Below are 25,944 nucleotides of genomic sequence, written 5' to 3'. Positions count from 1 at the left end.
CTAATGGACAATGTGTGACAAATGGCACTCAGACCCGATTAAAACCTGAAAGGTGCATGGACACACTGATTAGTATGCAATAATCTGTTTAATGTTGTAGTGCTAATGGCATTTTTACAGTTTGTCAAATGTATATCTTTGCTTGTGGAATTAGTATACACCTAGGTGGTTTAATGTATAATTTACTTGAGAGTGTTGCATCCTATAGCTTCCCTCTCACGCACAGAATAATGGAGACTGGAACAAATGTATGGTGACAAACAAGCACACAGGCACACACGAACACAGGCACACATGCAAACACACAAATCCACAGATGCTTGCTGTCACGGATATATTAGTCAGATCAATACTGCACATGTCAGGGAAGTGAGGGACGGGGTTGAGAACAAGGAGTGTTTTTATCTAAACACACAAATAAGCACATCAAGAACATCCCCTCTCTAAGCAGTAACATCTTGTGAGTAGTTGCTATCACCTGTCTATATTTGCCTGATTGAATGAATGATTCATAAACTTGCCATATGAAACTAATGGTCATTGACTTACCTTTGCAATAAATTGGCAGCAGGCTGTGAATGGTTATGTGTTATTACCGGTAACACATTTATCTGGGCACAGTCATTGTTACAGTATATAAGTTCCATTGTGTACTGTAACTACAGTGTAGCAACTAGTTAATACATCTAGTTAATACAAAAGTCCTCCTAGCAAAGCCTGTCCACCTGGTGGCCATCTCAGTAATCCTACAGAAAAACGTATTTGCTTACTATAGTTATGCAGACACAGCTATATTTAGCCATCTCACCAACAGACTACACACTCATAGACTTTCTGTGTCAGTGCATTAAGGAAATAAACAATAGGATGAACTACACTGTTCTTTTAACAAAACAAAAGCAAAACAGTAGGTGATTCAGACCTCTATATGCCAAAAAATCTTAGCATGACCCTTAATAGTCATGTTAAAGCAATAACTAAATCAGCCTTTTATCATTACATCTATCCCTTTAACTCCACCCAGATGGAAAAAAATTTGATGTTTACCAACTATATTTTAGTTCTGTCCCATTTTTATTTTCAGGTTGAAAATTGAGAGTTACGTATCTATCCATGGTTTTTCAACTGAGGGGAGGCATGCCAAGTTGATTTCCTTCGGTACTAGTGGAGTATTCCCAGTTTCCTTGTTTCCTTTGGTTGCACCAATAGCAAAGCTGTCACCTTGGGACCATGATCATAATCCCATATGGGTAGCCTATAAAAATGTTCCTGCTATGTCATGTTTGTCCTCTGGTCATTCTTGTCAACCAGAGTGGCCTAGGTGTCCTGGTAGTCCTCCACTTCACAGTTATATACATAAACGTCTATTCTATTTCCTTCTGTTCCAGTTCCTTTGTCCCAGATGGTTTTATTTGGAATTACCAAGACCCCACCAGACCCACTCTGACCCAAACTGATATTTTTAAGGTGTGTGGTCTGCTGCAAAAGATGGGGAGCAGGCACAGAAATCCTCTCAGTAACGGGTCTCTTTGACCATAATTGGCCAATCAATACATAGGCTGTCAAATGTGCTGCATTGAGGAATTAGGTATGAAAATGAGAAGCATCCACTGAGTACAACAGGGTTTGCAAATCAACTGTAGTAAGCTGTATATTGGGACAATCATGCTCCAATGCATCCTGGCCAACAGCGTTCATCTCTGCCCAGTCCTCGTTGCAATAAATTCAACTTGATTGATTGCAATCAATTCAACTTTGGCTCTGCCATAGGTGTGCCACATTAGCTAATTTGCAAATCTTCCAGTTTCTGGGCACATAACTGCTATGAGATGCATCCACTATCTAACTGCACTGACCAAATAAGTAGTGCATTTGTCTACTTCCAGAGCTTGCATGCCCAACTTCAACATCACTTGCCATTTTGTGCCCTTTGGTGGTTGATTGAAAACTATCATACTATGGCCTTGCAGTCCTGAAAACATTGCAGTACTAGAACAGCTTTAATTCCATTGCACACACTGTAGGTTTTCTGTACCCATTGTGCCTGCCATTGCATGCATTACATCATTAAAGACCAGGAGCTACTGTGCACCATGTTGTGGATACAACACATTTTGCAAACCAGTGTTTCAGCTCCTTTATATTCAGCTGCATACCACACAGATTTATGTGCATCAGCATTTACCATTAGGGAGACCATCGGTATAACTGAAAGCACTGATATTGACCTTCTGATTCTGCCATTACAGCCATTGAGAAGTACACAGGGTCTGTCCCTGTATGAGGCAGCTGTACTAAGCATCTCAGTGTTCTGCACTTGCTGATGTTGCAGTGCTGGTAACAGGTCTTAAATCTGTCTCATGCCGGCTGCCAACTCCATCACTCTTCGTTTCAACATTGTATAGATGCTTCCTCTTCCCGGTCTAGGGGTCTGAGTAGCCAAGCCATCTGCCAATTTCTGTTCCTACCATGACAGTCCAGCAAAGGATAACTTACCGTTTACTTCCTACAGGGCTCCACAGCCTTGTCTGATGTTCACTTCACTCCATGCTGTAAGCATGCCATATCAACGAAAGTATAATGATTAGTCAGCAGTATTCTTATAGCCTGTGGTTTTCATGCATTGCTATGAGGCAAACAGGAATCAACACACCCTAAGGGAGTCTTTATTATTATGGGAAATTTCAACAATGGAAAAATGGAAAATCAAACAAAAATTTCAACAATGGAATGAGAAAATCAAACAAACCTCACATCAGCTCTCCCCAAATCCACCAACACGTGAAGTATCCAATGAGAGCAAATAACATCTTGGACCACATTTACTGCAATATATCTAGGGCCACACAAAACAATTTTCCACGTCTACCTCTGGATAATCAGATCTCCCTGTTTTTGCTGCCTGCATACAGATAGTTCCAAGGGACCTTCGGGACCAAGGGATCAACGCATCAGGACTGTATACACTGTGTCAATAAATGTAGTAACCGGAAGAAGTTCAAAGTGGCAGCTGCACAGGGCTGTCATATTAACCTTGAGGAGTATGCTTCATCACTCACTGAGTTCATTAGCAAATGTGCTGATGATGTCATGACTGAATAAAAGGATTTTACCAACCCAGAAACCCTGGAAGAAGAGTGAGGTCAGGAGAATCTTTCAATCTCATGGAGGCAGATTCCAAAACTGGCAGTAGATATGAGCTCAAAGCAGCTAGAAACAGAATCCAAAATAAGGCATAAAATCTGCCAAGAACATCTACAGAATGCAGACTAAAGAAAACTTTAACAACAACAATCAAACCTCTCAACATGTGGCAAGGTCAACAAACAATCACAGATTACAAAGGCAAAATGAAATGCTTGTGAACCACTGATGACTTGCAGAATGTGCTTTTTCTATGCATGCTTTGAAGTCAATAACCAAGAGTCACACTGTAGCATCATTACATCACCTGATGACCAGTCTTTTTAGATGACTTGATTTGATAGCTGTGGAAGATAACCACAATTATACCTGTTCAAACACCAACAAATGTGTGAAGGACTACCACCCAATTGCACTCACTCCTATAATAATGAAAGTACTTCATCATGGTACACATGAAACTCAGCAACCAAACAACACTGATTCACTTTGGTTTGCCTATTGGACAAATCTCTCAACAGAAGATGAACAAAAGAAGAAATCTCCACAGCCACCCACCTTGCACTTACGCAACTTGATAGGAGTAATGCTTATGTCACAAAGTTATTCATCAGCTTCAGTTTGGTGACTAACACCACTATTCCAATAAAAATTGGTCAACAAACTCAGAGCCCATGTCCTACACAACTGGATATATAACTAGGTTCTAGACTTCCTCAGTGGTAAACTCCAGTCTGTCAGGATGGGTGACCTCACTTCAACTATAATCATCCTCAGCACTGGTGCTCCACAGAGCTGTATATTCATCCCAATCCTGAACACCCTGCCATGCCCACTTGTTAACATGACCACTTTACAAATTGCAAAATACACTTTTTTAGTTAGGTGTAACTACATGTTTTGAGCTACATAAGTGATGAGATAAAGCTCTAAGATAATTTTGTATACTTTAACTTATATGCTTTATAACCAAGTCACCACCATAAATCTTAAGCTGAAATGTGGCTAATGGAACAGGTTCAGTGATTCTACTCATCCCACATGCTCTCAGATAATGATTGTATTGGCATTTTTTAATTATGACCTTTTTTATTATGCTCATAAAATGGTCAAGTGATGTCGTCTGCAGTTAGCAGAGGGGATTATTACACCCATGGCATATGAAATATGTTTCTCTGCCATATAGTAATCAATATAGAAATAGGTAGAGTGTCGTAAACCTTGATAACTATTCTATAGTTCTATCCTTAAAAGCTAATATTGATATTTTTCACAATGCAAATGCTAATACCATGTCACATTGTTCTCTAAAAGACTTTCAGAGACCAGACAAACATCCCTGTAAAGGCTTTATCATTATTAGTGTCAGTGACCACTTGGACAACTCTGTTCTTCTAATATCTTTAGGTCACTTTCCAGTGTACTGCATTTGCAAAATGAAATGGGGCCAGATGCATGTGATAAATCATATTTACTGGGGAACAAGGGGCACAATTTTGGCAGTTATCTTGTCTATGGATGCTGGAAGGGTGAATGGAAATGAATTAAGTAGTGGATTAGAATGCAGCAGGAGATGCAGGAGCACTCTGTTAGATTAAGAGAGAGCAGGACAGGTTGTAATGCAGCACCTGGCAGGAGTTTGTGTCAGGAACATCTGGCCATGTTTATTTTAATTGTACCCGATGGAGCGAGAGAATAAGAGAGAGAGAGAGAGAAGTAAAGATAGAAACGGACAAAGAGCAGCATCTGCTTTGTGAAAGTATTTGCATCCAAGTATTAAAAATAAGCCTAATATATATGATTATGTTAGTTTGTCCACTTACTTTTGAGCCTGTGAAAATGGAAAGACTCTGTAAAAATTACTGTAATTCCTAAATGGTTAATGTAATATTTTTGTTAAACCCCTTGAATTAAAGCTGAAAGTCTACACTTTAATAACATCTTGATTTCTTCATCTCAAATATCCATTATATATATACATATATATACTTGTATACTTATATTGTACCTGAGACTACTTTTTTTTTTCTTTAAAGCAAAGGGCTGTCACACCAACTATTGACTTTTTTCATTTATTACTGTTTACTGCTGTTTATAGTATATTTATAGCATATTTTTAATGTAGGAACATTTAATTTCATTATTTTTGAAGGCATCATTGCTCTCTAGCATTTCTTTGTATGTGCTTAAGACTTTTGCACAATACTGTATATATATATATATATATATATATATATATATATATATATATATATGTACATATAGTAGATTACACTCTGAATATGTGCATAGATCTGTTCCCATTTTGTTTATTTCCAACAGTTAGCTAAATGTTAGCTGGTTTTTATAAATTGATAGCGATGCAAAATTTTAAGCATATGCACAGAATGCACAATGAGTCTGTGTACCATTTTGAATAGCAAGAGCTAAGTTCTGCTTAAAAGCAAGACACACATCCAGTAACCAACTGCACAAATCCTTTTCAGTTGTCATAATGAAGAAGGGACATAATTAAATCATTTAGGTTTTAATGTTATGCCTTTCTTTCCCATTATTCACTAAGAAACATAATTTGACAGGTATGTCTTGGTGACTGCATATATAACATACTATACAGACAGCACTAGTACCTAAAATAGATAAGGCTAAACTAGCCTAAAATAAATACGATATCTTATATAGAGGTACAGTATGTTAAGGAGGAGGTGTAATGTAATGTAGGTATAGGTGTTTTAATTTTTTTAAATGTACTTTTACTTGAGTAATTTTCACTGATTTTACTTTTACTCAAGCGAATTATTACTAGAGTACTAGTACAGTGGCAGTATATATATATATATATATATATATATATATATATATATATATATATATATAGAGATTTAAAGAGACAAATAAACTATTATGTACAATATAATGAAATGTGACATGAAGTATCATGATTAATAGCAATTATGAACCATTAGAACAGACACAGTGTCTGATGAACGTTTTGTTATTTGTGTTTAGCATTGCTTTTATTACTATATCCTGTCTCATTTATGAACCTATGGATCAAAAATACTTATGGATGTATGATGTGAAATGTCAATCACAGGCAACAAGTTCAAGTTTATTATGGGATGTCATCAGTACAAGTGAACCAGTGAGCCAGAAGAGCAAGTCTAAATATACAAATATCTTGGGGCAAAAAATTGTAGCAGAATATTATTAAGGTTCAACAGTAAATAGATTTAATGCAAATAGCAAAACCTATTAACTGTACAAAATGTGTTGACTTTTGGGATGATTAGTGTGTTTAGAAATGTGTGTGCCCAAACCAGAACAGTCAGATAGGAATTGAGCCGAAGTCACTTATTCAACTCTGTAATAAACTGAAAATGAAGCTTATTCTGTAGTTTTATAGTTTTATAATGAATCTGTGTTTTCTTGTACTGTTTTTGTCTGTGCATGTATTCTCTTGTGCCAGAGCCCCAATTAATTTCTTATTTGTATAATAAAATCAAACTTGACTTGACTTGAACTGCAGCTGGAGGGTATGTAAGCTGTTGGTTTGTAGAAGATATATGTGAAATGCATTTTCATTTTAGAGGTAGGACAGGGTATGGTATTAATATTTACTAGTCTTATAGGGGTCAAGCAAGACTGTATTCTGGTCTTTTAAATAAAATATGGCTCTAGTGCTCTGCCTGCCGAATCTTGAATGGATTTATGGCCACAGAGATTTTATTAATCTTACCTCTGTTTTTTTTTTTTTTTTGTGCCTGCCATCATGTCTATAAAGAGGAGGATGCAAGCCGGGTGCTTTAATGGATATTCTTTGAAGCACTAATGATCAGATAAATCAATAGAGAGATACAGGGGGAGAAGACACTAGCTATAATAATACAAAGATTAAAGACAAGTTCTGATAATGTCTTTAGAAACACAGATACCTCCTCTATTGTCTTCTGACTAGGACTAGGGCTAGATTTGTTGTAAACAATTATCCTGTCTTGGAGTAGTGGTCAATCATTGAAACATCTCAGAACTGTACATAATTGTATGTATAATAGGAAGGTATATGGCCTTTGGTTCACCTAATGTGTCCTTTCTTTCAGAAATTTTAAATATAAGGGAAATTCATCCATCCATTTTCTGTACCGCTTATCCTGCACTGGAGTCTATCCCAGGGGACTCAGGGCACAAGAAGGGGGGTGCCCTGGATGGGGTGCCAATCCATCACAGAAGGGAAATTCATATGTTTGAAAAATAAATGTTCATTTGTATTAATGCAAAAAAAAAAAAAAAAGTATATATCATGATCTTAATATTATAAGGTTCTATCTGGGTGAAGAGCCATTTTGGGATATGGGCTGTCAAAGATTTGACATTCAATCTAGCAAAACTCTAAAGTACTGAAATTTGCATTTGCACTTCAACAAGACCAACTTTAAGATTACTTCAAATTTCCTTTTTCAAAATTTTGAGAAAATACTTATTACAAAATACAATAGACAAACATAGATAGAAACTTATTATTCTGCAAGATCAAATTCTATTATATAGTATATCATATATTATAATAGTTTTTCTATTCCTATTTTTTTTACCTTGAAATTAAATTTTTTTAACAATACTGAAGTAACAATATTATTAAATTAACAATATTAAAATACATTAGAACAGACAATGTATGTTTCTGTTCAACCACACAAACATGTCTTACCTGTCATGCTAGTTAAACTTCAGTCCCTGGTTACACTGGAAATTTCAGTTTATGAAGCATGTCGCATATAACAGTCTAATGTCTGCAATATTTAAAGTTATTGTAATTTACCTGATGCTAGCTTCCCACTACTCTGAAGTCTTTAATGTGTGGCAGAATATTTATATAATATAAACCAAGACCCAGCAAAAACTTTGTAAAATAATAATAATTAAAAAAACACTACAGGAGAAGAAAGAATCCCCCAGTGATGAAGTTTATGTGCTTAACACATTTTTGACAAAAATGCCAGATAGTACCTTATAATATTGAAGCAATGATATGCCATTACCCATTCTTATTTTCACACAATTAAGCATTAGCATAGACACCAGAGGTAGAGAAAATGACAGCTTTACTATAAAGAAAGGATTTTTTTCTAGCAGATTAAGTTGCAGCATCTCATCATACATGGTGAATCACGCATACATGGTGAATATGATCATATGTCCTTTTTTCTTTTTACTACATTTACATAAAACATCATTACCCTGCATGTAGAGGCAATATATCAATGAGTGGTGTTCCGGATGACTCAGAAGATGTGATGTATAATAATAATAATAATAATAATAATAATAATAATAATAATAATAGCAGCAATGGACAGGAGTCCCATCCAGGATGTATGCCCAACTCGTGCCCAATGTTCCCAGGATAGGCCCAGAAGCCACCCCAAAACTGATCAAGATGAAGTGGTTACTGAAGATAAATGAATTACTGAATAAATGATGATGATGAAGAAGAAGAAGAAGAAGAATTTACAACTACGAAATGTGATGGTGGTTTGGATTAATCTGATTTTTCAGACAAAACAAATCTAAGATTAAAGATATTTGTTTAAATGCTGAAACACATTATTGGATTGAAAATACATATACATATCTATATTTTCAGTTCTTTGACACTCAATATTTAAAACACACCTTTTTTCGATTTAGTAGAGTATGCTGACTATAGTATGCAGTTTGCCAGAAAACTTTGCCAGTGCGCATAGAAACTGAAAATGTACAAAAGAAATGGAAAAAGCATATGCAATATTGAAATATTCATATAATATAGTGTTATAAACCTGGACAGTACACTATTTCATTCTCTCTTCTTCATGGACAAGGAAAAGAGTCTATGATAGCAGTAAAAGTGTCTGTTTAGATATGAGTCCAAGGTCCAAAATAGGGAAAACAGACACACACTAAGTGCTCGTTTGCATGTACAGTAGAGTCTCTCACCAAGTTGGAGACTGTGAGTTCACTGACTTTGCAGATTTACATAGTATGCAATTACTCTAAATGGTTAATCTGTGGTTCTCAGAGACATCACTGCCACCATAATTCATGTGCTTTCATTTGGTCAATGCATGCAAGTCATCAGGCTGCCCCTTCATTCAAGTGACACTGATGGTAAGGAAAACAAAACAGGCAGAATATTTGGTATATAAGGTATTGGAGAAAGCTGAAATGATGATGTCCAGGAATACTGTTTTCAACATACCCAAGACGACTTTCTCTCACCATTTTCATTTTGTAGAAATCCCTACTGCCATGTTAAAGTCTATTCCAATGTTTTATTTCCTCAATGGAAGTCTGTTAGATGACCCCTTGGAGGACTGAGGAATTGAGTCTTATGTTAACTACAGACTGACACAAATTGCCAAGAAGGTACTGAGTTCTGATGATGCAATTCCTTTCCCAGAAATGACAAATGAAGCATATGAACATAAGCATAAACAAGAGCAATTCAATATTCCAAAAAATAAACATTCAAACAGAGTTCATAAGCATAAACAAGAACTATAAAATATATTTAAAAAAAAACATACAACAAAACAGAGTTTTATTATGTAGTAGTACTAGATATTAACATTATTTTACTCTGCTAAACTGTCAAAGAAATCTTTTTAATTACATTGTGCTTGCTGCCCACCGAAAGATCCTCTGCCCACTGCAACTGCTGCATGTGGCCACTTGTGATGCATGAGGGAAAGTCGATGAGGGTGTGTTAAAGGCAGTATTACAACACAGGATAGGTGAGTAGATGTCCCAGGAAGAGGATATTATGAAGAAGCAAGCCCAAGTCTGATATTGAGGTATAGTGATGATGGGAAAACTGAAGTGACAAAAATCTTGCTTCACACAGTAACGTGTACACCAAGAGAAAGATAAGCTCAGCCCCCAGTAGATGGGGGCAGAATGCTACAATAGCAAACCCTTACAGCTACCAAGATTTCTGCCCATAGGTTTGTGCAAGTAACTGGGACAAATATGCACAAAAGAAAAGGAAAAATTGGGTAAACAAGTTGGCCTCATTCAATACTCGAGACCAGGACTGAGGTAAGAATAACAGCTGAATCCAAAAAAATATCCAATCCAAGCGTAATATTTTGAACTGCCTTCAGTCCAAAATAGGCTATATTTGAAACGCATATAGTATTTAACAACACAAATAAGAGATATAACATTATAGGCTTAATGAACTGAAAAACAAAGAATTAGTCCTAACCTAGTTTCAAAGCAAACCCGTATGCAGAAGCTGACCAGCAATTTGATTAATAAAAATAAAACCATGTTGCAGTTACTGTCAACTGTCAATTTATTACAGCTGATCTTTAGCTCAGCTGGATGTGGACATGCCTCCTGACAACTCTTCAGCTCATTATATCGCTACTTTTGTCAGAAAGTTAATATACAGACACACAAGTTTATGATATATATGATATGACTTTATGACATTCAGCCTAATACATTAACAATGTGGATCCCCTCTGACAGGTTTTGGTGAAATCTAGGGGGCCTCTGGCTTTACCTTGGGGGACTTAGCGCTGCCAAGACCCCCATAATTTAAACACTGTTAGTGCTCAATTTGCAAGTGTCAAGTCAAAAATCTACAGATGGGTGACAAAGTAAAAGAAAAAAAAAAAACAACAACAACAACATACATTCTTTGGCTACCACAAGCCACCAGAACAGCTTCAATAGACACTGCCATAGACTCTACTGGACCTGTATTGGAGGAATGAATATTATTCTTCCAATGGATAAGTGGCTGCTCTCAAGTAGTGTTTTAAGGATGGTGGTGGAAAGTGCTGTCTAACACGTCACTCCAAAAACTCCCATAGGTGTTCATTTGACTTGAGATCTGGTAACTGTGAAGGCCACAGCATATGCTTTCATCATTTTCATCCTCATCAAATTATTGAGTGAGTCCTTGTGAACTAAGGATGGGGGTGAGTACATCCTGGAACAGACCACTCCCATCAGGATAGAAATGCTTAATCTCTGAATAAAGATGTTCAATCAGAACAACTTCATATTGATTAGCTATAAAGCTTCCCTCTAAGGGAACAAGTGGACTCAAACCATGCAAGCATAAAGGTTTCCCTTTAATTTGCCACCCGTCTGCAAATCAGTATTTACATTTATGACAGAGAGCCCAAAACTGTGTCTGACTAAAATAAACAAACAATATTTTTTTCTGTGTCATGTAAAAGTGACAGGAAATAAATTGAAATATATCAACATATTGGAACAGTAATACAACAACAATAATACAAAAGAAACAGCACTATTAACAGATAAAACATACATTTAATGGATACATACATTTAATTAGTGGATAAAACATCCACTGCCCTTATCCCACACATCCATTATTACACAGTATGGGTCTAATATAGTTTTTTTAAAGTACATATTTACTGTACCTTATATTAGGTGAGAAACTATTCAGTGACCTCATGAGACAAGCGGTTAAAATTGGGTGTTCATTAAATTAATCAGCAATATATTAATTATATAAATTGTATAAATTAAATACAAATAAATATTTAATTCTACATACACTGAGCCCTCTGCTTGAAGTAACTATATTGGTGCTGTATTGGCTAAGTGGCCACGCCCACCACTGTGAGTGGCACTAGACTTCAAGTTGCTTTTTAGGCAGTGTTGAAACCAAGCTCTGAAAAGAAAGCATGCTAAATTGTATGGTCCCCTATTTAAGCAATGTAAATAATCCTTTCATATAACCTCACCATGCAATGTTTTAATACCAAAACTAGACCCTATGTGTCTGGATCCACTTTTTGTTTTTGTTTCTGTAAGATGTGGGCGATATAGAAGATTAAAAATGGTTGATAATATCAAGCATGGCTTTAATGTTAAAAATTTTCAATAATGACTTTTCTTATGCGAGCCATTTAGCATTACTGCTTCCACGTCTATCCGTCTACTTTGCACCTAAACACCCTAGAACAAACTTACTAAAACAAAGACCACAGCCCAAAATACTAGAAAAAATAGTGGATGTCAGATTAATCATCATCATCATCATCCCCATTATTTAATATATAGTGCCAACTTTAAAAAAATGATTATACAATTGTGTTTTATTGAGCTAACAGAGATAAAGTTTTCTTTTCAACCACTCTATTGTCTCTTGCACAAACATGACCATGCTCCAAAATAATGCATTTTTTGTTTGTTTGTTTGCTTGTTTGGTTAGTTGTTTTTTTTTTTTTTTTTTAATTTGATAAATGATGGTGCTTGCCTACAGTTCTATAAACATCAGCAGTGATAATTAGAAATGCTATAGATGCAGCCAATGAAAATATACTTGCAAAAATAGGCATCACACTACAGCAGACATGTCTACTGCTAGGGCACGGGTGCCAGGAAGTATAGCATTTCAGTGACTTAACAGTGACTTAACAGTAACTTAATGCTTTTTGCATTATGAAAGAAAAGAAGAAATTTGATCACCCAATTTCAACCAAAAGTAAATTATGGTAATACATAGTGCATAGATTTTTATGGTACAGCAAGCTGTGCCAGCACTGATTACAGCATTCATACATCTTTTATTGACGCATCTATCATATTTTTGGCATTTGCCGATGTTCCTTTGTTGATTCGGCCCACTACTGGTATGTCACAGGACTTCTGCCTGTGTCTGCTTTTCTCTGATATTAGGAAGTGTGAATGTGGGTTCAGGATTTTGAAAAATAAAAAATAAGCCACAGAAAATGCTTGAAAGTCTCAGGTTGCCATTGTCTTCCCTGTGCCCCATTGCCCTAAAGGCACACTGAAGTCTGAGTTCTGAATTCCTCAACCAGGGGTTTGTTTTCTCACCCCTGCTTTCTTCATAGGGACTGTGCATCTCAACGTTAAGTGTGTATATGTGGTTCCAGATTTCTCTCTATATATTGAATTAACTGTGTGTGCATTTGGCCTTCTGTTCATTCCGGGATAATCTACGCCAGAGAGTAGATGGCATTGACAGGTGATGTGGCCTCTGAGCTCTCATTGCCCTCCGTCTCCTCCTTATCCTTCCTGACTGTGTACTGGCCTATGAAGGAGCCGTCCTCATTGAACTGGCCATCCCCTCCCTCTCCGTAGTCTACTAGACTGTCGTCACTTTCCTTGACATTGCCGTCTAGAGAGGTCTGACTTCCCTGCAAAGGCTTGTTGTCCTCATCGCTGCTGTTGAGGTAGGAGAAAAAGATGAGTGGTTATGCTAACATCCCACTTCGCACCTCTTCCAAATCCTAACCTCATGAAATTGAATTTCAGTTTGAATAACAAGTGCTGTAAACTGAAGAGTTGACACTCCACAGAACATCTATTCTTATGCTCACAAAGCAAAATTGCAGCTAGAAGAATGAAGCCTGTAAACAGAATTGTATCCACTGAATTGCATCCTTCCATTCCTACGCTTACTGCAACTAGGACAACAAGTGAAGAGTACACAGAATGGGACTATTCGAGCTGCCATACTCCTTTGTTACCTTTACATTTTTCAAGCACAGAGGACAATCTGCACCGGATAGCAAAGAGACAAACCCCTATTTTTTACCTGTAGTTCAGGAGAAAAACAATAGCGCAAATGAATGAGAAATTAAAACATCAAACAAAGCCTTCATTAAAAAAAAAAAATTAAAAACTTTCAAGGTAAACAAAGGAGGTTGGGGGTCAGAGAAGTAGGTGGGGTAGACCCTTTATTTATGAACTACTTCTGTAGTCTATAGAGAATGATTCTTCATGGTTCAGGCAGTATTTAGTAAATAATTAGGACACATATGTCCTTTTAATTGCATGCTGGTGCTGTTTGTGAAGAGAAAGCCTAATCATGCAAGAAGTGTAGTACTTTAGCAAGGTGCCCAAAAAAGATGCACATAAAAAACAAATGCTTATGTTAACCCAAGCATTTGCAATATTTTTTTAATGAGTAAATGATTATTCTCATTTTGTAGAATATCAGTGGGACATGCACTTATTTACAGGAAATAATTCAGGTTACTTTTTTCTTCTAAGAGAACCAATAATTCAATTCAATTCTTCCATACTAAAAATGCATTCATTTAATTTGAACTTCACGTAAGCAATAAGCATTGCCTAGATACACTGTTTATTGTAATTTTTTTTGCTTATGAAAATTATGATAAGGCTAGAAGACATGGTTCCTTGCTCTAACAACTCATCAGTTTCAGACCCACACCAATACTGGTGACAGTGTGATTACGGGATCAGTGGAAAAGCATTGGGAACATTATTAAAGTGAATTTATTAATTCCTTAATTTAAACTAGATTTAAACCATATTGGTTTGGTAACTGTACCACAATCGTCTAGCCTCCATCAAAATGAGAAACAGGCCAACCTCAAAACTGCTTATCTTGAGTTTTTGTTTTAATCGATTATGAGTGATACACTAATGAAGCTCCAAGATAAATAGCTTACTGTACATAAGACTTTATAGGAATAATTCAAAAACCTAAAATAATATATGTTGACAATGCAATAATGGATTGTGTGCTTGAAGATTAAAAATGAACGCTGAATTTATTCAGGAGTATCAGGGTTAACTTATAGCCAAAGGTTAAAAGCCTCTGAGGTGAAAAAGGTGGAAAACAATCTCACTATATTTTACGATGTTAAATAATTTAATTTAGCTGATGCATTAGGGTCAAACCAGAGGTCTAACAAAGAGTTATGGTAAAGAATCTCAGTGAAATTCACTTTTCTTAAATAACTTGCTCCAATACTGTATATTATACTTTGTATTGACCAACATGGTAATTGATTAAAACCAAAAACTCAAAGCAGACAATGTATTAACTGGGGAGTACGAAGTCTGAAGCAGCTGTTTCCTCTACTTTCATACCTTTTCCTTTCAAGAGACCTTCATGGACCAAGAGGGGAAAAAATGACAGGAGGGTTAAAAATAGAGGAGGGAAAACCAGTTAGAAGAAGCCACTGGAAAGGGACTGAAAATGTCCTAATAGCTGAACACATACATCTATCCAACATTTTATTTTCTGTTACTTTTGTTTCCCTAACAATTTGAACAAACAAAGAGCTATACATGTGTTGTTTCTGCTGATTGTCTAGGCTACTGGCTGGATTGCTGGCCTGCAATAGTGAATGTAATCATACTATAGCAAAATAACAGTAAAATATGATCTCTAAAACTGAAGCTAGAGATCACATTTTCACAGAACCTCGAAAAGTGAATATTTTACCATTACATGCATGTTTCATAGCTTTGAGTTTTGCTGCAGGCCAGATTAGAGCAATGCCATTGTTAAACCGCATGCAGGAAAAACAGTCTGTTTCAAGTTGTTAGTCTTGCTGGATACAAGAACAGTCCCTCAAGGGTCTCAAACACTGGCAAATGGAAAGGCACTTTGCCCTTCACTGCTACTCCAGAAATCAATTTGACCTCTGTGTCACAGGCTTTTAAATTACAATTCGCCAACAAAAAACAAAGCAATCACTCACTTACAGTAAACTGTCTTTTATGAGGAGTGTTTCTGGACCTGGTGTTGCTGTTACTGTATTCTGCACTAGACTACAAGAATTCTATCATTGACAGTAAGTGCATTGAATTACAGACATATTTAACAAGTGTTTGACACCCTTGAAGAACTACACCATGGATCTGGTATCAGCTCTAGCCCCTCCCATCTAGCTGACTTCCCCTTCCAGAAACAACCAATAGCTGACATGCTCAGGCTAAGAGGGATGCTGTGTTGAAACCAAATACCTGTTTTCGTTCCTTAACAATGTTCGGTGATTGGGGGAACAAGGATTTAATTTGAGAGGGACAGAGGTGTTAGTACCAGAACTATTAATTACTTGCAAAATACTGAGCCAATCATCAGAAGATATGTAATTTCTAGCGATTATATTAAGATGAATGCTAAAAAGGTGATAAAACTCTCATAACTGGCTGCACTTTGTCTTTTAGTGCACTGGTTAGCTCATGTTTATGACTTCCTTTAAGATGTTCCACAGAAGAAAACCACCTCTATCATAGTTTCTGCGTGACGTACCTATTCATGAAGTTATAAAAATATTATGGTGGATGAACGAACAGAGTCTAGGTTATGCCAAAAAGACATTAGAAAGCACTCCTTCACATGCTGCTAATGATTTTCTATCATGACTATTGCATAGAATAAAGTCATAGATATGATTAGCGCCACAATGCAAAGGCTTGTTAGCTGCCAAACAGCACACACACCGTCTGTGTGTTCAGACAGTATGCTACATGTTATATAATGCCAAATAGAACTTATTGTTCAGTTTTAAGTCTCAGCTCAGGCTTTTTAGAGCTGACTTCAGCAATGCCATACTGCTAACAGCGAAGCTTGAGCTTGCCTAATGAGATTGTGGTTTTTCGCAAAGCAATGCAAAGCTTTTGTTAATGTGTATATTAGATTTTGTTGATGAATATGATCTAACAGGATTGTGGTTAGTGTAAAACATTGAGATTAAGTTTGTTGAATTAATCTTGTTATACTTTGTTGCCAATCTTTAAATTAAATTTGTTTGCAAAGTTATTTATTAGTTTTGATTAGGACATAGAACGGCATGTCCCCCTCGTGTCAACGTTTTCCAAGCTAACCTGAAACAGGCAAAAAAAGGCACCCACCATCAGGAAAAACATAAATACATGTACAATATAATATCCACAGAATCATAAGGCAGCATAGACATCAACCAGGAAAATTAATTTTGATTATATGAAGCTATTATTAAAGCAGGCCACACACTTACTGGTAATCAAATGATCCATCCTGGTCTTTGTGGTCCACAGGGTCCAAAGGGAGGTCTTTTTTGTCTCTCACTGAGGTCAATGGGAGTGAATGAGCTCAGAATTAGCAAATGAATTTCAGTTCAGCGAGTCCAAATCTTATATATACCATATTTAGTGAATTATACTGAACTGCACTGCATGCTCAGTATAATACACAGTGAAATATATTGTATACTGCATAGCATTCTGTGTGTTACCTGGATATTTCCCTCCTCGGCTTCTTTTGATAAAGCAAACAATGAGCAGGATGAGAATGAGGAGTGCAATGGCACACATGAGACCAATGAACCAACCCTGCGTGGCAATGTCGACTTGGTCCGTACTGTAGGCTGTCAGTCAACACACACACACACGCACACAAACACACACACACACACACACACGTTCGTGAAAAGTGAGGAGGGATTTGGAGAGCACATGAAAGACAGAAAGAGATACTATGCAAGAAAAAAAAGGAAACTGAAGTTTCTGACATTAAACCATACGTATAATTTCAAGCTAAATGAATTACTCACCACCATTTTCCTGTGATTTATGACCACAAAACCAAAAATTGAGTCTTTAATGAATCTCTTTATGTTTTAGTAGGCAGAGCCTTCACTGACAACTATGCTTTATCAAAAACACATTAGCAATAAGAAGAGTGCATTAGGACCTGCATTATCAAACCCTGCTCTGTGTGAACAGAACTAGTCCAGAAATCACATTCTGGGAAAGAAAAAAAAAAAAAAAAAAAAAGCATGGGCCCATGCTTCTTACTGCTACTACAGCTTGTGTTCTGTAATCTTAAATGTAATCTTGACTGTCCCTGAATCAGTAATGTGTTTGTGTGTTTGTGGCATATTATGCTAAGAAAGGGATATAAAGCTACTCTGAACCAGAGACACTCAATATCATAAACCAGTCCAAGCCAGAGGGGAAAACAAGTCTGAGGGAGAAATTGAGGATCGATATCATATTCCGCATGTTATTACACGAGATGACATTGATGATTTCATTTGGCTTACCACACCCAAGGCACACAAGCATTCCAGGATTACAGCATCATATTAAAAAACTAGTATGCACCTTTTGATTTTTAGTACTGCACTAAAAACCACCACAATCAATATAACCTGGTTGTATTTCCAAAAGCAAAGAAGCAAAGAGGCCTAGCTGAATGACTCATTCAGCTATGCAACTTTAAAAGTGACCTTTATAACAACTTTTAACTTCACAGTAGAAGGAAAGGTAAACAGTATTCATTTTGAATTTGATTGATTGTAATTATTATTTTTGAATGGCTGTGTCTCTGGGCTGTTAAAAGTGTACATCCCAGGATAATGTCACTGTGCAAAATATTACATTTTATATAGGCTTTAGTCACCTATTATTATTAACAAAACTCTCAGTGGCTACGTTTTGCTAATGGCTACAACATTTTTTTGCTACAAGAAAGACATTCTGGGGGAATTATATTTCATTCCTTACATTACATACTAGACATGATTTTTTTTTATTAATTACAGTTTGTTGCAACTACAACTGCCAATAGCACAAAATGAAACCATTTTCAGAAGTCAGCTGTTCCTAATATCCATATACTTGTTGAACAGACATTGAAATAGCTAAACCCAGCAGTGCATCGTTTATACACCAGCCCTCACCTCCACTGGTCTCGAAGGTGACATACTCGCTGGTGATGCTGGGCTGTTCGTGGGAATACACACGGAGCCGGTACTTAGCTCCAGCTATCAACCCAGCCAGCTTAATGGGGGGTTCATGTTTGAACAGCACACTTTTCATAGACCCATTACCTTAGGAGGAGACGTAAGACAAATGTCCGTGAATCCAGGACACAGCAACCTGCCAAAAAACATGACTGGAAGCAGCCTTCACTTCCATGAGATGGAAGGTGCTGTGGATGTATTGAGACTAGAAGGTGAAAGTGCTCATACTGTATATCAGTGAAGTATTAAGACTAATCAATTGAGGACTTTCAAAAGTGTCTAAAGAAGTCTAAAGAAGGTGCAGTCTAAAAGAAATTTCCCACCAGACAGTGTGGCACGGCACAGCATGGTGACAAATTTGAATTCGGAACCATCTATATCCATATACCAAGCCAAGTGTGCCAATAGTTTAGACTGCATTTACAACACTGTTATGAGCAAACATTGAACTGAAGGTTTTGGGGTTTTTTTTGGAAATTTTAGTAAGCAACAAGAAAGCATTACTGTAAGTAAATAAAAATTAATTTGAAACATTAAATTGTATTACAAAATTGTGATATTGCCTAAACCTTAGAGAGAAAGGATATTTTCAAAAAGAAGGAAACTTTGGCAGACAATTACTATACTAATGAGCCTTATTGAAACATCAGAACAATTCTGTGAAGAGTGCATTTGACCAATTGTTGACCTGCTCTACGTGTAACTCAACTTGCATGTCCTGGGAAATAAAACTCAGCAATGTTATCTAATTTCAGAAATTGGAAACAATGGACCTCATTTATCAATCTTAGTCGAGTTGTGTATGAATGTTCCAATAGGCCAAACCAAATGAAATATTCCAAGTACTGTATATTTCAACATGTAAATTACCAAGCACGTTCACAGCACAGCTGATTTACATTTAGCGACAAAACTCCATAAAAGGCAAACCTCATCAAGAGCTGAAAATGACAAAATGACAACTAAATGGTTGAAAGCCTTTAATGCCTCCTAGGATGAAGTGTGCTAGTGTGCTTGGATTGCTCATTATAAAGTTATAAATCTAAAATTCACTAGTTGCACAAAATTTTCATTTAATTTGTGCATGCAACTGAACTACATTAGCTTTTTAAACTTACTAAGACTTACTTACTAATTTGTATATAAAACTGCAGTAACTCATGCTAATTATTATGTTTTGAAGTCTATCAATCAAGGCTCACATTAGTAAGTCTCCTTATATGTAAATTTACACAAACTCAGAAGCCCTTGTAGAATACACACGTTTTTCTAACTAACTGGATTTAAATGAACACTAAATTTCTCATGTAAATTTATGAATAAATTAGTTTATATCCAGGTCGATAAGTGAAGCCCTTTGACAAAATAGATAATCACGGATAATTTACCACTTGCCACACTGTCTGGTGGAAAAACATATTTCTATAGAAAGTGGTATAATAAAAGAAAAATGTATTCCTTTCCTTGCATCGTTCATTAAAATAATTTGGGGGAAAAATACAATAATATATTTATTCTGAGTCAGTACTGCCAATTAGGGGTTGATAGAAACAATTGAGCAACAGTCTCAAACGTCTACAGACCTTTTCTTATCTTGAATGAAAATGCACACCACCATCACATTATGCCTTCTCAGAGAAAAGCCAAGCTAGCATAATGCTGTTAAGAGCATGAGCATTACTCGGGTGGTATTCCAGAAGCTGATGACAGCATGCAACATACTAAAATAAGAAGCAGTCACACACTGCTTGTCGAGAATTCAGCCATTTCCACTCCCTGAATTTTAGCACAGCACATGCCTTTTCTGTGAAGAACCATAGCAGCAATAAAATATGGCTTAAGTGTGATGGTTAGCTAAAGCTACAAGGTAAACCAAACTGAAGGTATTTGCTCAATATCTTTATAGAAATCATAATAACTAGTCCCACAGAAACTTAAAGACATAATGGCCCATCATTTGTAGCTTTAGCTTTTTGAAAAAAAAAACCTAATGGTTTTTTTTTCCAGAAAAATTGATGGACATGCTGAATGGGGGGAAAAAGAAAAAAAAACTGCATGCCTGTGGGCCAGTATAGACTCCATCAAAATGTGATTTTCTTGGTTGTCTTCATGAGCATATTAATGTACAGAGAACGCATAATGAATTCAAAAGCAGTATATAATGTGTTAGATTTTTGTTCGAGGTACAAACTACAACAAATCAAAGCAACACCAGACAAGCAATTCTCCTGTCCACCTTTACACGCCATTTCACAGTACGGCACACACACAGAGCATGCGGCAGCCAGCTACTTCACAGCACCAGAGCGAGACAGAGAGAGAGGGAGAGAGACAGAAGTAGGCCCATCAACTGTCTAATTACATATTCCGTTTTGTGAGTGGAGAAATCTGCAGAGGTTACTTTATAACGTGTGTGTGTGTGTGTGTGTGTGTGTATGTGTATGTGTGTGTGTGTGTGTGTGTGTGATATCATACAGTGCCATGATATCTAATCTATCCACTACTCCTCCCCACAATACACAGGTTCATATTCATATTTTGTACAATCTACTCAGATGAAACCACCAGTGTACATTTACACTGTCTCAGAGTGTGATTGCATCACCATGCCCTCATATACTTGTTTCAAGGTCAAGACTGTGATTCTGATAGCCCCCTTGAGATAAAGTTGGGTAGAAAACATTAACCCCTTCATTATCCCTCTCCCCTAAAAGACAAAAGAGGAATACAGTAGAGGCCTAGCTTGTGCATTAGATGCCAGCCAGGCTCTTGCAGTTTGCTCACTAGGTAAGAACTGTGAGCCAAGCTAAGCAGCAGTGAGGCAGCCATACAAAGAAATATTAGCATAAAAGGCACATGGGGTGGAGGTAGACAATCAGGTTCAAATGGTAGAGAATAATATAGACATGTGAAGAAGGAAAGACCAAGAGAGAAAGAGGATAGAGAGAGAGAGTGAGACAAAGGGAGACTGTTATCCACCATCAGCTACTTAATACATAGCTCCTGAATCGGCCGCATAAATGCAGTGAGACTTTTGTGTAACAAGAAAGAGCTTTAATTAAATGTCACATGCGAATCCCAAAGTGCTACACGGAAAAGTGCATGACTAAAATTAGGGATATAGTTACAAGCATTAAATCTGTAAATTAGGCAGAAATGTAAAATGGTCGTTAGCCACATAACAAAGGAAGAGGAGATTTTCGTCAGAGAGAAATGTTTCGAGTGGTGATATCTCTAGGCATTTGGTATAATCAAGATTCTGTCTTTTGAGTCATTTTACTCCCTACTCACTCAAAATAAGAGGGTCTTTTTTATTACTATTAGTCTCTTTCTCTCATTCTCTTCTTTCCTCTTAATTACACTCTCTTTGTCACAAATTTACTCAAATCTCTCCCTGTTCCTGCGAGCCACCAGAAGGAATAGGAGCTTCATAAAGGGAACTTTAAGGACTCGCGAGGACACAAACCCAAAGCCCAATGAAATGACTAAGACAGGCTCATTTCATCTCTCAGAGATGGCAGATGAAACAGAGCACTGCTGCTTTGTTCTTTCTAAAGTTCATGGATGGAATATCTATAAGGATCACTGTACAAGAAGGTACACAGCATGAAAAGTAGCACTGCTCATAGCTGTTAGATATGATAAATGTTCCATTATTCTGTACAATATCTAAGCTATCACAGAACAAAAGGAGCTGGAATTCACAGCAATATCTGTGACTAAGCATATCTCTGCAATAAACTCAGCAAGTTCTTCAGATGATCTTGGTCTTGATTTATGTCCTAGCAAGCCCAGTCGAAAGCACAGAGGTTCCCTTCATAAGCTCTCAGTGGGAGAATCTGGGTCTTACTGTCCAGTGTGAACTCTAGCACAAACTCGCTGCTGTCAACCGGGAAGTTGTGCTTCCAGCTGACGTTAGCATAGTCACTGTTAGCATCCACGGTCAGATTCCAGATCTTTACATGCGGGGCTAAGCAGAACAGGTGGGAGAGGAGTACATTTCACAAATTTCAACCACTGGAGGAAAGTGACAAGAGCTAATACTTACTACACCAGCATGTTAGAGCCACACCACTTTAATACCGTTTTGTTATAATTTCTGCCTTTAATATGATGAAGGCCCTTCTAAAGCTGCTTCATCACATTCTGTAGAGACTGTCTTTTAATCTCATAGGGGAATAACAAGCTAATTGGATGCCACAGTCAATACAAATAATTATTATATGTCGATCCTAATTTGGGGAAAATGTCTTTTTTAAGGGCAAAGGTCAACTCTCGGTCAAGCCATTTGTCAAAAATGGGCACTTAAGGCATCCATATAATGAATACTTCATCTGAAATGTCCAACTTAGCTCAGTCAGCTATAAATACGATTGAATTAACTGCCTTCTACTTTTACATTGACTTTTATACTGAAGTCTGTGCAAATACCCGGCATGAAAGGCAGGGTGGGGTGGGTTGTAGTGGTGGTGGTAGTACTGGTAGTGGTAGTTGTAGTTGTAGTAGTTGTTGTTGTTGGAGTAGTTGGAGCAGGAGTAGTGGGGGTGGCATCAGTTGTAGGGGCAATGGTGGTAGTTGTTGAGGTTGTAATGGTTGTACTTGGGATGGGAGGTGGGGAAAAGGGGGGAAGAGGAGTTGCAAAGGCATCCAAGGCATCTGTAGAATCGATTACTGAGAGAGGAAGAGAGCAGCAGTTAAGCATATCAAAATGTAGTTAGCAGCATAAAAGACACACAAGCAGAGATCACAAGAGAATGACCATGAACTACAATGCTGGAAAGAATTCCCACAACTATAATTTAGAAATTCTTCTATTTCTGCCATACAATATAAATTATGAGGAAGCTTCTCTCTCATAATGAAATTCCACATACAATGGACATAAAAAGTCTACACACCCCTGTAAAAATGTCAGGTTTTTGTGAAGCAAACGAATGACACTAAGATAAATCACATCAGATCTTTTTCCACCTTTAATGTGAAACTGCAAAGTATACGAATTAAGTGAAAAACAATCTTTATAGGGAAAAAAGAAAAATAAAAAACTTACAATAACCTAGTTGCATAAGTGTACACACCCCTAAACTAATACTTTGTTGAAGCATCATTTGATTTTATTACAGCAGTCAGTCTTTTTGCGTAAGAGTCTATCAGGATGGCACAATCTGACTTGGCAATATTTTCACACTCTTTCTTTCAAAAACATACTAGATCCAGCAAATTGTGAGGGCATTTCCTGTGCACAGCCCGCTTCATGTCACCCACAGATTTATAGTTGGATTCAGGTCTGGGCTCTGGCTAGGCCATTCAAAAACATTGATCTTCTTTTGGTTAAGCCATTCCTTTGTTGATTTGGATGCATGCTTTGTTTCATTGTCATACTGAAAGGGAAAATTCCTTTTCATCTTCAGCTTACAAGCAGACACCTGAAGGTTTTGCACTAAAATCGACTGGTATTTGTAGCTATTCATGATTCCCTCCACCTTGATAAAACCCACAGTTCTGGCTGAAGAAAAGCAGCCCTAAAGCATCATGCTGCCACCACCATGCCTCACTGTGGGTATGGTGTTCTTTTGGTGATGTGCATTTTTTGTGCCAAATATACCTTTTGGAATTATGGAATTATTATACCTTTTTTATTACACCTTACCAGCCTCTCTGGTAAGATTTTGTCTTGTCCTTTCATAAAGTTTGGAGGGACATCCTGTTCTTGGTAATGTCATTGTGCTGCTCCACGTTTTGGAAATTTTATACCCCTCTCCTGATCGATTCTTTTCAACAAATGAGAAACCATGCTTGCTTTGTTAGCTCTTTGTGGACCATGGCTTCAGCAGTCGGATGAAACCAATAAGATGTGAAGAAAATCCTACAGAAATAGCTGATCGTTATTTGGGAATAATCAGAATAATTTCATTGATGACAGCTGTATGATAATTACTTTTGAACATGAGATTGAATGTGATTGGTTCATTCTGAACACAGCCACATCTCCAACTATAAAAGGGCATGCACACTTCTGCAACCAAGCTATTGTAACTTTTTTATTTTTCCTAGTTCTCCTTAAAATTTTTCTGATTGTTTTTCACTTAATGTTTATATGTTGTAATTTCACAATGAGGGTGGGAAAAGTTCTGACATGGTTTATCCTGGTTTCATATTTTTCATCACAAAAACCTACCATTTTAACAGGACTTTTAGACTTTGTAGACTTTTTATATCCACTGTATTTACTTATAACTAGAATTAAGACAGATTCAGTTAACTACAAAGCAGCAGATTTCACACTTTCCATTCATTTAGGATTAGGACAGTGGATTTCAGTTCCAGTTCTGGAGACCCCCAGCTCTGCTTTTGATGTTTTTGTTAATAGAGTCATGTCTATTAGCCTTTATGCATCATAAATATACTGCAAAATACTGACAACACAATTCAATGTGATATTAATATGCTGTATGTTGAAATTTATATTTAAAATATACACTCCCTGGCCATTGTATTAGGAACACCTGTGCCCCTGCTCATTCATGTAGTTATCCAATCATGTGGCAGTAGCGCAAGGCATAAAATCATGCAGATACAGGTCAAGAGTTTCAGTTAATGTTCACATCAAACAGAATGGGGAAAAATGGGAACTGTGTAACTTTGACTGTGGCATGATTTTTGGTGCCGGCCGTGTTGGTTTGATTATTTCAGAATCTGCTGGTCTCCTGGGATTTTCATGCACAACAGTCTCTACAGTTTACACCGAATGGTACAAAAACAAAAACATCCAGTGAGCAGCAGTTCTGCCAGCAGAAATGTGATGATGATGAGTGTCGTCAGAGAATAGCGGCCAGACTGGTTTGACCTAACTCAAATAACACCTCTGTACAACTGTGGTAAGCTGAAAAGCATTTCAGAACACACAAAATGCGATGCAAAACTAGGCTTGTGCGATAAACAAAACTATCATCCCTACACAATATTACATTGCCACGATATCCAGTGACATTTATTACCAATTATATTATATTATATTTGATTTCTTGTCTTTTTCAGGTTAACAGTTCTGGACAATTAAATCATTTATTGAGATATTTTAAAACAGAAAAATCATGATCAGGAAAAAATCAATATCACCGAAACAGGGCAGCTGAACATTGGAAAAACATCTCATCTTAGGCAGGGTTGTAGCCCATGTCACATACTTATTTGGAAACGTGGGGGTGTCAGTGCTCTGCTCAGCTTTTACATGAAGCACAAAAGGCAACCT

General features: G+C 36.9%; 1 protein-coding gene across 18 annotated transcripts in view; it reads right to left on the bottom strand.

Annotated features, from left to right (window-relative positions):
• Positions 1-8,229: 8,229 nt before the first annotated feature.
• Positions 8,230-25,944, bottom strand: part of nfasca (neurofascin homolog (chicken) a) — an 82,786-nt gene continuing 65,071 nt past the window's right edge. For 10 of the 18 annotated variants that reach the window (XM_053226956.1, XM_053226955.1, XM_053226962.1 and 7 more), the window contains 6 exons: positions 23,124-23,363; positions 22,543-22,662; positions 18,630-18,779; positions 17,181-17,312; positions 16,944-17,013; positions 8,230-13,365 (listed from right to left, as the gene is read on the bottom strand). In XM_053226956.1, the coding sequence (XP_053082931.1) occupies positions 13,137-13,365; positions 16,944-17,013; positions 17,181-17,312; positions 18,630-18,779; positions 22,543-22,662; positions 23,124-23,363 (941 nt within the window). In that variant the 3' untranslated portion in view covers positions 8,230-13,136. Of the gene's footprint in view, positions 13,366-15,927; positions 16,792-16,943; positions 17,014-17,180; positions 17,313-18,629; positions 18,780-22,542; positions 22,663-23,123; positions 23,364-25,944 lie in introns of all 18 variants that reach the window. The other 8 variants (XM_053226968.1, XM_053226965.1, XM_053226966.1 and 5 more) reach the window with 5 other exon arrangements.

Source organism: Pangasianodon hypophthalmus, chromosome 20, assembly GCF_027358585.1.
Source record: "Pangasianodon hypophthalmus isolate fPanHyp1 chromosome 20, fPanHyp1.pri, whole genome shotgun sequence".
NCBI lineage: Eukaryota > Metazoa > Chordata > Actinopteri > Siluriformes > Pangasiidae > Pangasianodon > Pangasianodon hypophthalmus.
This window is presented reverse-complemented; position numbering and strand designations above follow the sequence as displayed.